The 16075-nt window shown below is 46.7% G+C and overlaps 1 protein-coding gene across 2 annotated transcripts in view; it reads right to left on the bottom strand.

Annotated features, from left to right (window-relative positions):
• The window catches only part of PNPT1 (polyribonucleotide nucleotidyltransferase 1), a 524718-nt gene that overhangs the window by 162864 nt on the left and 345779 nt on the right, over positions 1-16075 (bottom strand). For both annotated transcript variants that reach the window (XM_086927497.1, XM_086927498.1), the window contains exons 16-17: positions 2360-2426; positions 2183-2272 (exon numbers count right to left, since the gene is read on the bottom strand). In XM_086927497.1, the coding sequence (XP_086783623.1) occupies positions 2183-2272; positions 2360-2426 (157 nt within the window). The remainder of the gene's footprint in view (positions 1-2182; positions 2273-2359; positions 2427-16075) is intronic.

Raw genomic sequence — 16075 nt, 5'->3', positions numbered from 1 at the left:
GCAGCAATCTTCCAGTCGTCACAACTCCGGCTCCCGGGGTCCAATCTGGATTCTGGTTGCAGTTTTCGCCTCCCCCAGTGGTTCGTCTTCTTGGAGACATGTATGAGAGTCAGGAAAATCTGCAGGATATATGTGGGAGGTTACGAGGGTCTCGGGAGCCCTGTGCTCACGTGGCCATCTTGGTTGCGCGCAAAGTTCCTCCGCCAATTATTAATTATTGATTAGCCTTGCAAAACTCACTCTTAAATTATATTTTTCCTGAACACTTTAAAGAATTCTGACTGACATTTGATGCCTCATTCCCTTCCTTTATGGAGTTCTTTGTATGCAACCTATAATATGTTCTGTATTAATTCTATTTTTCCAATTTTCAATTCTGTAACCTGAATGATATTTGACTAATGAATAAAGGGTCAGAGAACCTTAACTTTTAACTAGAAAATAAAACCCTAAAAAAAATACTCATAACTCTCTTTATTGGGGTAAATATTAATTTCATTTTGATATTCCATGTTTATGTAATGTCTCCTGGAAGTGATAGACAGTGGCAAAGGCCCAGCACCTTCAAAGCGGTACATTAGAGGTAAATGAGGTTTTGCATTGAGAAATCAACGTGAAATTACCACTGGATCATGGTCGGTGCTGGCCACGGCCCGGAGGCAGTGTCGGACGGAAAGCCTGGTTGGCTGTGTGCCTCTTGGAGGCGGGCTGCTCAACTTGAGTGGTGGCGAGGAGGTGCTATGCTCGCAGACTGTTGGCTGGCTAGATCCTCAATTTCCAACTCAGAACCAGAGCTATCCCCAGGGTAGAACACTTCTTCCTCTAAATCAGAAGGATGTGAATGATGTTCCCCCTGGACCTCCTGAGGACCGAAGAGGTCTGCAGTGTTGTCGCCGCCCCTGAGTAACATCTTGAGACAATGAGCTTGAGGGTCAAGAAGAGTCTTTTTGGACCGAAACAAGGGCAGGTGTTGAATGCACCCTCATTATGCTCAATCAGAAGCACATGTTCAAACCCAACGGTGGAAGGAAAACAATCTAACAATGAAGTCTATGACCATGTGCTTTACCAGCAAGAGGAGTCACCTTGTGACTCGAAAGACTTCTTAAAAGAAGAACAATTTGCACACATATGCGCCCAACACCAGATGGCAGGAGTATGCACAGCATATGTATCTACAGTTACACATACCTCAAACTAATAGTTTACTAAATGCGGCCAATGGAAGGATACAAGTCAGCATATGAAAAGGCTGGTAAAAAAGCTATCCTCCAGGGGAAGGACAAACCCAATGAGAGAAAGGCAAGTCATCAAATAGCAACCAAGCAAATAAGAGTGACAAGAAATACACCCAATGTAAGCTAAGGACAGCCTGTCAGCTCATTGTAAGTTTATGGTATGGTCCAGCGGAAGCTTGCGGCTAAAAGTAGTGAAAACTATAAAGTACCTACTGCGCCTTACTCCATCTCCTAAAATCACCCTGCCTTTTGACACCACCATGCCATCCTTTAAATGCTACATCAAGTTGTACTCTGTAAACATTACCAAGTCCACAAGAACATGGTATATGGTTTAGATCTGGACTGCCCAGTGTCCTCTGGCAATGACTCTTGATGGCATCACACTTTTTCTTAAATTATTATCAATGTTCCCTATCACACACAGGGTAAAAACTGAAGCCCCAACTCATTAATACATCTCTATTGTGACTTCCCTAAACTTAAAACGATTTACTTTAAGGTTATCAGTTACCGAGGACAACATATTCAAGTTAACTTTTTTTAATTACACCACCTATAATGTAAAACCTCAATTCAATTTGTTCAACTGAATTAAACTAGGACTACATCTCTCGGAATTGTGACCTGCATTTAAAAAAAGAAAAAACACACACACACAAATAAAACCAAGGGAAAAATGATGTCACCAATTCTGTGACCCCTAGTTTAGACACGAAAACAAGGATAGACTTGGGTTTAGGTTGTTGTCCAAATTATTTGTTGAAAACATATTGTGTGAATTTCGCAAGTATAGACATAACATTATACAAATCATGTTAATAGGTGGTTTTTGGCTTTACAGTAGTTTATGTGGCCTACATCCAAAGCAATAAACTACACACTACAGGATATTGTCCATATGCCACAAATAAAAATTGTAATGCAGCAAATACTGTATTTACCATTGGATTCCAGGACCTCTGACGTTATTCTTATAGTGAAGGGGAAATCTTTAGGAATAACTGGCTTCAATGATTTCTCTGCAAGAGCACCTACATTTAACAAATACAATACACCATTAATGTTGTAGTTATTGTTCAATGATTACATAAAAATATACCTAACAATATTTTCCGTACCGTGACCAAGTTCCCTTCTATTGATTCCAGTAACTCGCCCAATCTCATTTGTTGCAAACGGAGGGAACTAAAAAGAGAATAAAATGTTACAGAATATGGCTATGCTGGGCGTTAAAGCCAGAAGTCTATTGCTCATAAGTGACAGAAAAAAGTTACAGCTTCTGGGGGTTAAAAAGTCTCATGGGTTACACCAGTAACCAACAACAGTCACACATTTCCTAGAATACACTTGCTGTACAATTCTTACTCATGTAATTTTCCACTTGTATCAAAATCCGCACAATCTTGCGGAAATGTGCCTGGGCAGATAAGGCTTTTCTTTTCATTTTTTTCCCTATACATGAAAAGTTAATTCTCTTTATAGAGAAACGGCTTTCACAACTTGTCCTAAAAAGTGGGAATGTTTTGAGATCCTTTTCCTACCCATTACACAATGATGGTCCCATTTTAAAAATATTTTTAGTTGAGTAAATATGATGCAAAACTCCACTATAAATGTTTGCGCAATACATCTCGAAACATATATAAAGCTACGAGTGAGCCAAGCGTCATTATGAAATCATGCATTTTCTAAAAAAGAATGTTGTGAGCTTTTATCTGTTTAGTTTGAGATCTGCAATTTTATTCGCGTTTAAGACAGTTCCAGAGTCTGGAGGTATATCCTAGGATGATTGTTTCATAGTCTGACATATTATTAACTCTGGTGTTTTGAAGTGTAGAATGCCTCCTGGGATGAGATTGTCCCACTTTGGACATTTCACTGAAAATAGTTAATATGCCAAAGGTGTATAATTTAGGGCAGGGGGCTGATCTTAGTATTGTCACAAACGTGTTGGTAATTAAAAGATAATCTCTATACAGTCCCAAGGATGGAAACCCTGAATAATTTTGAAGAACAATCATTTAAATTCTGCCTGATTTTCTGTTGCTATGCAAGTTAAGAATGAGTAATGGTGGTCAGGGCTGAAGACTAGAAGGTTCTGAAGGATGGTTTCACACCCACAGTGTGCATCCACATAATAATAAGTATTAATACTCCTCGGCTCCCAGTAGCAAGGCCAAAAAAGAACATATGTGAGTGATAGCTGAGGACATTTTGCTCTTCTGACATGTTTTTAACAACCTTTTTCAGAGATGTGATCCTGCTTCCTACAGCAGGTACAAATGTATGATGTCTGTTGAATGAGACTGGGTGATGAAAAATTATCTGCAGGACGTACTGTTAGCAAAGATTCAATTTTCTGAGGAAAACTTGAGATACATTTATCCCTTTGCCACATGCAATGCACAAGTTTATGAATTATGTAATCCATTGCTTCTGCACTTTATATTCAGGAAAAAGCTATTCAGATGGGTAGGAGAGTACACGATAGCGAGACATCAAGGTTCTTAAAGACATTTGTGGAGAAGAAATCCTCAAAGCCAAAACTAGTCTGGTTTTCTCCACAACCACTTACAAACGGAAGAAAGACAAATGATGGGCCACTGGGATTGTTGTAGAATTAGACTATGTGATAGCGACTCTGTAGCTATAGCCACATCATTCTCTTCATACGAATGCACTTTTTCGAAACATTATTACGTTTTGTGCAATTTGATGAAATGAAACAACTTTCTTTAAGTTAGAATCCCCCACATTGACTCCATCTTGGAAAGTTTTGTGAAAGATCAGTAAAGATTGGCAACGTTATGGGGGTGGAGGGTGCCTAAAAGTATTGACTCCAGTGTTAAAGGTCCTAGCAAAATTTCTGTCGCACCTCCTGACATACAGCATATAGCTTTTGTACATATATACATTTACATGTAGCACAAGATTTTCTGCATGTTAAAGTGACACTTGCTTGTCTAGGGCCGGCTTTAGGGTGATGCGACCGGTGCAGCTGCACCTTGCGCTGTGTTTAGAAATAACTTATGCCTTTAACAACACCTGCTTTTGAGTTCCTTGTGTGTCCAAGAGTTTTCATGCAATACATGTCAAGATAACTTAGGAGATTATTGTTCCTGCTGGAGTGAAATTGGAGTTTTCTCTAGAGGCAGTTTTGACTCATCAAAAGGTAGCGCAGAGGGTTAATAAGCCTGCTGTAAAGAACGTGTACCATGCAGATCACAGTACTTTATTTTATGCAGATAGCTCAGTGGGTTACTGATTTTGTCACAGAGATCCTTTTATTACTTGTAGTTCATGAATACAGCACAGTGAGCTATGAACTGTCATCAGATAGCTGCATGCAAACTGCAAGGTATAGATTAAAATGTTATGTTATCCCCCCACCCACAAAGTCTTTCATTATCCTAATGTTGTCAAAACGGGCTCGCTTAGAAAGCCAACCCCAGCCACTGTGCTACGTTTTAAATCCAAAGTTTGTGCTTCCCAGAACAAAAACTTACAATATACTGCCTAAAAGTATGGATAACATGGTATTCCTACACCATGTAATCCTTATTGTCATATGTAAGATTTCCTACAGACTGCCTTACACACATGATTCATTGTCTCTCTACAATGTGTGTATGTGTCAGATGCCAAAGTGCCCAGACACCCTATACTGGTAGAAGTAGCACTATATAACAAATACAATACATGTGAGAGGGGGGAATGGAGAGCTGAGGGGCACTGTTGGAGGCTGGTAGTGAAGGAATCCCATGGAGTAGGAGATCATAAGAAGGGGGTTGCCAAAACAAACACGGGCACCATTAACTGTAATGCCGGGCCTGTGCTCGTGCACCGAATGCACTGAATCGCTTCGCGGTTGTTTAGGGAATGGATGACAGGCCTACGTCATACTAAAGAGGGGTTTTCGGCGTTTTAAAATTATGTGTACTTAATTGCCACATGTTTTTCTGTAACTTAAGTTTACAAGCCAGAAAACAGATATTTCCATTCTCTGTGGCAGCTTGCTTTTTCAGCGGAAACGCTGCTATAAAATGCCTTGCTTATGATTAGGAGGAACTAAGTGATACAACAGCAGCATCTTCCTTGTACTTCCTGAAATTTGACCTGAAGTATTGTTTATCATTCGGCATAATTGAAATAAGAGTGGAGCATGAAAAGACAACTCATTCGGTAGGCTACTACATAAGAACAAGCATTTGCAATGCAATAGGTCTCGCATTTATGCAGTTTGAGCCATTGGCATTGTAAATGACAATACCCTTTATTTATATTTTGGTTTTCAAAACTTAAATAAAAGGCATTGTCATTTACAATGCAAATGCTTGTTTTATTTTGTGAAGACAATTAAGTCTTAAGTTGAACAGCGTGTTATCTTTTCAGCAAAGTAAAGTGAAAGACTGTGCAAGGATAAGTTGAGTGAACAGCTCTGCTTTTATGACCGGCGTAGGCAAATAAACAGCAGGCACTTCTTAAACAAAAAGTGTGTCTACATGTTGTGGCAGCAAAGTAGATATCTCACACACTGCCTCTCAATGATAAGCTACACATCATGTTGCATCAGCAGTCTAACAAAGGGACTACTTGGAGGTCTTCTCACCAAAACCAAATATGAACATGAATGGGGCATTGTAACCATCCATTAAATGCCAAAACCTTGATGAAAAACTCATCCAAGCAATGGCAACTCATGAAAGCCAATGGGCTGACCAGAGCTCTCTCTCTGATATCGCTCTTCCTCTCAGCCCCTATAGATATATTATGCATGTCATTGGGAGGCGGAGCTTGCCGGCACCTCAAAAGGCCGCCTAAGCTGAGAGCTCCGTCAAGCCATCTCCCAATCCGTCAAGAATCCTGCAGTAGAGTGAACACAGCAACTGAAATTACGTCTCCCTGGAAATTTTAAGACTGTCCCCACTCACTGGACCGGATTCCGCCGCTGCACAACGCGATATCCTGAGCCGAACCCGACCGGGCGGGCCTTGCTGAGACGCGGAGAGGTGAGCTCTGCCCAGCATTGCGGACCCTGTGCGCCCAACGAGAGGTGTTGCTGTGAGGCGCGTTTGAAAACGTGATGACTCATACAGTCCGCGAGGATTGTGTAGCTGATCAAGACTCGGCGGGGCGCTGCTGATGCGTTGCCGGGTGCGGACGGAGGCTCCCCCGGTGTCAACCGCTGCCTGTGGTGCGTCCAGGCCTGGACTGTGGGACGGAGCAGCCTGAGACGTTTAGCGCACCGGTCCCTACCCGGGGCGGAATACCTGACACACAGTGGGTCCCGCATCACCCCTGTAGGAGAGTAGGGTCTGCTTCCTATGGTCACCCCCACTTTTTGCTCCGATATACTGGTTTCTCGACTTTAGTGCGGCTGTGGGCCTGCTAATCAGACCCACAGCCCAGCTGTTCTCTCTCTAAATTCATACCATGTACTTTAGGTACATATCCAATTGGGTATTGGGTCACCTTTGTGAGCCCATGTATAGTGTACCATAGGTACCCAGGGCATAGGTGCATCCAAGGCCTACCAGGGGCTGCAGCATGCATTATGCCACCCCTGGCTGGCCATCCACATTGACACAACTGACTGATCACTCAGCTGGGGCAAGGTCGTGTAATCACCCCTTGCTTAGGTATAGTATCCCTATACCTACCATTACATATAGACACATATATACCTATAAGTCACTCCTATGGCAGGCCTTAACAATTCTGAAGGCAGAGTGCTTGGTTTTATGTGAGATGGTGCTCTAGCATGAGCTGAGCCTGTCTGCAGCTTTCAAAACCATGTCCTTATAGCTGTTCTATGATATAGCCATACCATATACTCTTAAGTGCATTATAATCCTCGCGGTTAATGCTAACTTTGGTTTGGCTTTATCGAAACATTTTGTGTAAGGTGTCATACGCTTTGAAATACTACCCCCTTGCCAGTTCTGGCGACTGAGGTAGCATTCCACCCTTCTAGAGGGAGAAGACATGTAGTTGTAGCTTTACCCGGTTAAAGTTAAACAGAGCCTCAGCATCACAAAATAGATGCTGCTGCCACAGACACAATTCTGACCTCCTGCAGCTGGGAGCCCTTCCAGCGAGGGAGGCCTGGACAATAGGTTTCCTGCCTTGGGAGGTGCTAGCACCTCCCCAGACAGGCCATAGTGTATTGGGGCAGGGTGGGTTGAATGAAATGAGACACTGCCTGGGGCACACAAGGTGCTCCATGCATAGTCCGGTTCAAACCAGTTGCTGGGGCACTCCAGCCCCGGCTTTGGCGCGAAACTGGACAAAGGGAAAGGGGTGTAACCACCCCCCTCCCTGGTCCCACCCATAGGAGGGACCTATCAGGTAATCCAGCCCCTTTAATTTGTATAAAGCTAGGAGCTGAGTCTAGAGACTTTAGATTATCCTGAACTGAAACTCTGAAACAAAACTCTGGACCTTCGACATTCTACTGCAACTAGAACACTGAAGAATCTCCCTTTGTCGCCGCTGCCGAAGGATCCCGACGACCCTGCTTCACAGGACTGGACACCCAGACTTTTCCGACCCCGACCAACACCTCCAGCAAAGCTTAGACCCGTGGCGGACACGAGAGACGTGGGACCGGACACCTGGCCATTTTGCTCTTTGCTAAATTGTGCAGCTTCTGAGGCGTCCTCGAAGTTGTGCATTGGGTCTTGAGAAGCCCCAACCCAGAGTCGTAAGTGCACTGAAGCTCAGCCCTCCACACTCCATGAGAGGCTTCTGCGCGAAATTAGCTTGCCGTGAATGCAAGGGCCCTCCACTGATAACGGACGCGGTGCCTGGCAGGGGCCTCACTTGATCCCCCTCACCCGGGAAGCAGTGGGCATCTGAGGAGGCATTAAAGCGGAGTGAAGCCGGTGGTGACCCCCCCCATCCCTGCTGATAGCCTGAAGCGGCACTGTGGGATATCGAAGACGCAGAGGTGGGCTGGCCCAGCTACTGAAGTGTGTTTAGGGGAGTGAAGAGCAGCACAGGCCCAGACCAGGGCATCCCGATTAGTACACGAGGTGGCCTGGCATTCAAGAGATTTGTGGACAAGCGGCAGGGGGTGAGGATCTAGTCGGGTGTGCATACCTCACTGCGCTCCATTTGCCACGCTCGCACACTGCTCGGTCTGTGGGGCTGATTGATCTGCTAATTTGGTGAGTGGCTACAAGAAGTCTACTGCGCCTGACACAAGTGAAACCCCTGTACGGACTGATTCCTCGAACCCGGGTAGTGGAGATCCATGCCTGAAATAGCTGGACAAGTGACAAAGTGCGCCGCATGTGAGGTGCCCACGCCCTCACGATGGGGAAAGTAGATAAATCCCAGCCGAAATTAACCTTCGACCAGCGAAAATCAAGGACCAGAGACAATACACCGGAAGAAGGCCCAGACGTACGAGATGAGACTCCGGAGCAGGTGGATGGAGATATCCGCTCTATGCTGACTTCTATGCAGAAAAGCCTTCAGGCAAGCCTAACTGCCATAGACTCTAAATTGGACTGTCTGTCGGACCGTATGATAGGATGACAGAGCGTATGGACAAGCAGGTAGAGAGGATAGATATGGCAGAACGCAGTTACCGAAGTTGAGGAGGCGCAATCTGATATGAACACAGTGCAGTAGCAGATGACCAAAGTGCTACAAACCCTGCAAGATAAGGCGGAAGACCTTGAAGCCCGTTCCCGGAGATGTAACATAAGTATTACGGGTTTGCCAGAGTCAACGCAGGTAGGGAACATGGAGCTCTTTGTGGAAAAACTGATCCACACCCTGATGGGCCCGACAAGTTCTCCACCATGGTTGTAGTGGAAAGAGCCCATCGCTCCCAGGGCCAAACCCCGGGGCCCCACCATTGCTAAACTCCTGAACTACAGGGACTGGGATACTGCTTTGAGGATAGCTAGAGAAAAACAGTCCTTGCAATTTGAGCAATCCACGATTTTGCTTTATCCTGACTTTACTGCTCGAGTACAGGAAGCCCGCAAGCAATTTGCTACACTCAAGAAGCAACTGCGTGATCAAAATATCGACAACGCCATGTTATATCCGGTGAGACTGTGTGTGAACAGGCAGCGGCAATCAAGGATCTTCACAGACCCCAAGGCGTTGCAGAAGGCACAGAAGGAGTGGGCAAGAGACCGGCGCAGAGCCCGGAGCATGCTGCGATTGAAAGCACTGATGGAGGGAGATTGGATGAACAGGATTAGCGAGAGAGCCCTACTGCTGGACAGATAAGATTAGGACAATTGGGGGGTGGTTTGTTATTCATGGTGTTGTGTTATATACTGCTGGGATGCTACAGTTGGGAGTTGAGGTGAAGCTCACTAGAGATCAAGGGAAGGCACACAGGTCTCTAAAATGAAGACTGTTACACAATTTATTCAGGGTAGAGAGCTGCGACTCCTAAGTGAACAGGGAGAGTAACCGGGACACTTAACGTGATATCTAATGCAAATTGACAAACTAGATGGAGGATGGTAATCAACAGTTTACCTGCTGTAGTTTCGTTACGGCACGGGCTGGCAACATCCGCCTCCGTGCATGTACTGCATCTTGAGTATAACCTTGTACACAGTGTTCACAGAGCTGCTAGATATGATCTTGTTATGATGGTTGGGGGTTTATGGGGGGTTTTGCTGTTGGGGGAATGCTTGGCGTGGATGGAGGAGGCAGGCAAATTGCAGAGTTTTCAAGAATGTCAGGTTTGAATGTACAAAATTACCTTTGAGGCCGGTCATACATCACTATCTGGGCTATGCACTGATACCAATCGAAGGGACTGATGAGTCAGAGGGAACGGGATACGGACATACATTTGGAGCGAAGAACCCTGACTTGGAATGTTAGGGGCCTCAATGACCATAGAAAATTACGGAGGGTCAATGCTTATCTGGTGAGACATAGGCTAGATATTGCCCAGTTACAGGAGTCTCATCTACCCCCCAGCAGCGCCATGTTCCGCTGCAGAATTCTGTCGTGGAACACGCACGGGGCAGGTTTCACCACACATGCACGAGGGGTGGTAACGGGTGAATCCTAAGTCTCGCTTTAAACTGGTACCAATTGATTCGGACCTGGAGGGTAGGTACACTATATCAAGATGTATAGGGAAGGGTTTGGAACTTGATTTTGGTAAATGCATATGGCCCGAATTATGATAACCCGAGATTCTTTACTTCTCTCACAGAAGAGATGCGAGCTCACACAGGGAAGCTGCAACTTTGGGGGTGCGATTTTAATTGTGTTATGAACCCAACTCTTGACCGCTGGGGGGTCCGGATAGACGCGTCACTGCAGCAGCCCACGTTATTGCGGATGCTACGACGCAATTAGAACTGACAGACGTGTGGCGGAAGAAGAACCCAAATGGGGGCGGGTTTACCAACTACTTGGTATTCCATGATTTACATACAAGAATTGATTACTGGCTGACTACACATTCTCTGTAAGCAAGAGTTAAAGGACTGTACTGTACTTCCTCGGATCACTCCCCTATCCTTCTAGTTATAACCACCCCGGGGAAACGGATTCCCCCTTTTACTTGGCGCTTCCCTCCATACTCCCTGCTGGAGTATGCTGCCTTTAGTTCAGAAATGGCTGAGGCAATTGACACCTTTTTTGCTTGTAATATTGGCTCGGTAGACACATTTGCCATTGTATGGGAAGCGTTTAAAGTGTATATTCGAGGGATAGCCATGTTAAAACACTCGGGGTGCTTCGATCACTTCGAAAGTGTCTCTCTGATCTGGAGTGCTTCCTTAAATCACTAGAACGCCAATTGGCTGCCGGCGTGACTGACTCGGACACAGCAGCATTCAAAACGCTCTTAGAGGAGTATCATGAGGCGGCAGATGCTGAGCTTAAGCATCTAGGAAAATATGCGACGGCGCGCACGTACGGTGAGGGAGGACGTCCGTGCGCAGTTCTGGCCTCTCTCAGGAAGAAGGGTGGGGAGGTCACGGTGGTGTCTGAAATAAGAGAAGAACAAGGTGAGCTCATAGCGGGGAAGACAGCGATATTGGAGAGGTTCTGTCAGTACTACACAACATTGTACCGCTCCAGCAGTGAGGGAGTGGCGTCAGAAATGTTAGACTATCTGACACATGTGAAGCTGCCTTGGCTAGCAAACGAACACCGCAAATACTTAATGCGCCCATTAGAAAAAGAGGAGATTCTTACTGCTCTGGATGGAAGGAGGGCGGGGAGTGTGCCCGGGGTTGACGGGCTCACTGTCTCTTTTTATAAAGAATTTAAGGATCTATTGATCCCGCACTTAGTTTCGTTGTTTGAGGACATGGAGATCGACAGTATTATTCCGCCGTCAATGAGAGAAGCGGTCATTGTTACGATATTGAAACCAGGCAAATCCCCAGATGAATGCTCTTCGTACTGACCCCTGTCCCTCCTAAATGTGGACACTAAGCTTTATGCAAAATCCTTGCTAACAGACTGACACCGCTAGTTTCGTACCCAGTGACCCCCGAACAAGCTGGTTTTGTCCCAGGTAGGACCCTGACCTGCAATCTGAGAACGGCTTTTGGCGCAATACAGCATACCAGACAAGACGTGCAAGCTGTGGTGGTCTTTTTAGACATGGAAAAGGCCTTCGACTCAGTTGAGTGGCAATTTATGAAGCTTGTTTTGACAAAGATGGGGCTAGGTTATATGTTTTTAAAAATGATAGGGGTCTTGTATAACTCGCCAACTGCCCGAATAAAAATTGGCGAATCGGTTACGGACCGGATACGCATCACCAGGGGTATACGAAAGGGATGCCCTTTATCCCCGATTTTATATGCGCTAGTGGCCGAACCGTGTGTATTGCGGGAGTATCATGACCATATGGGCATTCGTTTCCTGACCTACCGGCTCATAGTTACCACGTATGCAGAGGATACGCTTCTCTTTGTTCGGGACCCTGAGAATAATCTGCCCCTATACTAAGAGAGGTAGTCAAATTTGGCGTGCTCTCGGGTCTCAGAGTAAATTGGACTAAGTCAACCATTTTCTCTCTCACCCCATCACTGTTCCTTTCACACCTGAATAACCGCTACAGTGGACAACAGAACCAGTTCGATATTTAGGCATAATGCTGCACACGGACTCGGAGGTGGTGTTCCTGGAGAATTATGGGGTGGCTGTTAGGAAGTGTTAGAAATGGGGGCTCTAGTTGGCAAGGGCTTGCACCTTTGTCCAAGTAGGACCCTTCATCCTACTCAGGATAAGCGAGTTACACTCCTAAAATAACCCCTGCTCACCCCTTGGTAGCTTGGCACGAGCAGTCAGGCTTATCTTAGAGGCAGTGTGTAAAGCATTTTGCACAAAACCAACAGTAATACAATGTAAGCACTACAAAAGGACACACCACACCAGTTTAGAAAAATAGCCAATATTTTTATATACTTAAAACAAGACCAAATACGATAAAAATCAACAATACATTACTTTAAAAATAGTTAATTCACCAGATGTCTTTAAATACAAAAATATGTTGAAAACACAGTTCGTACGAGTCAGTAGCTTGGTTCGAGTCTACCGCGATGCTGAAAACAACAGAGTCTTCAATTTCCAGCTGACCGCGTCGGTACAGGCCAGCAACAGCGTGAACAGACTCGTTAACAGTACCTTTCTTAGTGCGGCTCACAAAGAGGTGCGAGTCGGTTTTGGCATCCGCCGCGGTTGGTTGCAAAGTGGAAGTGGTGCACGGTGCGGGACTTTGCGATGCGGAGCGAGCAGCGGCTCGGTGACGATCGTCCAGACGGCGTCAGTGAGATCAAGGCTTGCGGTGCAGGGCGAGACGGTGCTCGATGCGGTGCTGGCAGGTTGTGGTGCAGGTGACAGAGCCGGTCGAGGCGTCCGTCGTGGTTACGGTGCATAGTGGAAGCGGTGCAGTGTCCTCTCGATGCGGTGCAGATAGCGGCTTGGTGGCGTTCGTGCAGACGGCGTTGGTGAGACCAAGGCATGTGGTGCACGGCGAGATGGTGCTCGATGCGGTGCTGGCGATGCAAGGGACAGAGCCGGTTGGCGGTAATTGGCACTGGCGGAGCTGGACAGCTGTGCATGACGAGGCGGTCACGGGTGTCGACCCAGCGGTGACAGTGTCGGTGAGACCAGGCCAGCGAACTAAAGCAAGGCGGTGCGGGCTGCAGTGCCTCTCGATGGGGTGCAGTCAGCGGCTCGGTGACAATTGTGCAGACGGCGTCGGTGAGACCAAGGCGTGCGGTGCAGGGCGAGACGTTGCGGCCTGAGGTGTCTTCAGGACACAAGGCCAGCGACGGAGTCGGATGACAGAGTCGGTCGCGGTTCACTCTTCTCTGTGGCAACTGAAACAGCGGTTCCAAGAGCGGTACGCAGAGGTTGGTGAAGTCTTTAAAGTCCCTGAGACTTCTTAACAGGAGGCCAGCTGAGTTTCAGGCCCTTAGAGATACTCAGCACAAGTAGAGAAAGTTCAGTCCAGTCCTTTCACTGCCCAAGGCAGAAGCAGCAGCTGCAGGCCAACCCAACAAAGCAACAACACAGCAAAGGGGCAGTAATCCTCCTGGCAGCTCTTCCAGCTCTGAAGCCAGTGGGGTCTGGACCTAGTTCAAAACAGTTTGGAGTGCATTCTGCCAGTGTGCACCTTCTTCCTTTGTCAATGTGGGCCAGGGTCCTCAGACGCACCACAGGGGATGGAGCCAGCATTGTGGAAGGCGAGCCCAGCCCTATTCAGACCCAGGTGCGACTCCTCCCACCCATCTATGTGTAGATGTGTCTATTCAGCCATGTGCTAACTCACCCTGCCTCCTGGAGTATTCCCTAGCCCCTGTCACTCACAAACCAGACAGCTAATACACAAGCTAGCAGAGGCAGGCTGGATGGTTAGGTCAGAAAATAGCTACTTTCTAAAAGTGGTATTTTCAAACACAGAATGTTAAAACCAACTTCACTAAAAGATGTATTTTATCATTCTGAGTTCAGGCATATTAAACTCGAATTTCTACCATGTTCCCGGAGTCAGTTCAGATTATAGGATGTCATAATCAAACTGCCCGCTCTGGCCTATGGGGAACAGGTAGCCTTGCAATAGTGAAAAATGAAGTAGGCTGTAATTCACTATCAGGACATGCCACACACACACCAGGGCATGTCCTACCTTTCACTTACAACGCACCCTGCCCATTGGGGTACCTTGGGCCTACTTTAGGGGTGACTTACATGTAGAAAAGGAAATGTTTAGGGACTTGGCAAGTGTGTGCACTTGCCAAGTCAACATGGCAGCCCCATGCTGCACACAGGCTCTGCAATGGCAGGCCAGAGTTACACTTTACGGGCTGTTTCGTGGGTGGCACAATCCAGGGCTGCAGCCCACCAACAGCATTTGATTTATAGGCCCTGGCACTCGCAGTGCACTTTACTAGGAACTGACACATAAATCAAATAGGCCAATCATGAAAACACCAATCCATAAAACTTTTTATACAGGAGCACTTGCACTTTCCCACTGGACAGCAGTGAGGAACGCGTGCAGAATCATTACACCAGCAAAAACAGAGTCAAAAACGGGAGGTCAGAAAGCAAAAAGTCAGGGGAAACCCGCCAACAGATGCCAAGTCTATGCACTATAACCGCGACGGATGCCACGACCGGCTCTGTCACCTGCACCACAACCTGCCAGCACCGCAAGCCTTGATCTCACCGACGCAGTCTGGACGAACGTCACTGAGCCACTGCTTGCTCCGCATCGCGAGGACACCGCACCGTGCAAGACTCTGCTGTCACTCCTCTGTCTCTGCACCAGGTAGCCAGTGGCATCACTCTAAGGGGGCAAGCGTGGAATATAAAATCGCACCAGAATGTTAACTTCAACAGGTGATGCCAGGCATGTCTTGTCTCGTTTATAGGGTCTGGGATACCTGTCCTTCGATCAGGAGGTGTGAATAACATAGTGGGTGACGGAATAGGGGAGGATGCCACTCGTTCTATTTGTATATGCGGCGTGTCTGGGGAGCCGTGCATCCACTGATAGGCATATGCGCTTTGTGCTGCCCTGTAGTATAAGTCAAGATCCGGCGCACCCAGCCCACCTAAGCAGTAAGGAAGTGTAAAGACATCCCATATGACCCTGGTTTGTTTGCCTGCCCACACAAGTTCAATCAGAAGCATGGTGAGAGTGCGGAAGAAAGCCCATAGGAATATTGGAGAACAGGAACAAAAAACGTGGGAGTACTACTATTTTCATAATCGAGATACGCCCAAGCAGCGACAGGGGCAGCCGGATCCCTTTCTCTGTATCGTCCCCCAACTAAGCTGGGGTGCGATTTTATATTCCACGCTGGCCCCCTTAGAGTGATGCACTGGCTAACTGGTGCAGAGACAGAGGAGTGACTAAAGTGTTCATTTGCATGGCAGCAACGACTATTGGGGAGATGTTCCTAGAGGGGAAGGCCAAGACATGTGAACAATTTGCAGGACCCGACTCTAATGCTACACAGATTTCAATTTCACAGACTGAGGCATGCAATGTTAGACATCCTAGGGACTGACCTAGGCTCTGTTGGGGTTCTCTAAGCCACTTCCTAAACAAGTTCGCCGGTTAGTAGACATGGGATTGTTACTTGCTAGACGTTGTGTGGCAAAACGTTGGTTAAAAGGCCCGCTTCCCTCTAGTGCAGACTGGAGTAGAGATATGTTGTTTTGAAGCACGCAAACAGAGGTTTACAGTGAGCTCCTCCCCCCGCGCAGCCAACCGAAAAACATTTGGGCGCTATACCAGACATATTTACTGACTAAAGATGTGATGACTGGTGGTGAATAGACAGAGGTGTAAGAAGGAGAGGAAA

This window comes from Lissotriton vulgaris, chromosome 6 (assembly GCF_964263255.1).
Source record: "Lissotriton vulgaris chromosome 6, aLisVul1.2, whole genome shotgun sequence".
Lineage (NCBI taxonomy): Eukaryota > Metazoa > Chordata > Amphibia > Caudata > Salamandridae > Lissotriton > Lissotriton vulgaris.
The sequence above is the reverse complement of the archived record's forward strand: the minus strand, read 5'-3'. Positions and strand labels throughout refer to the sequence as shown.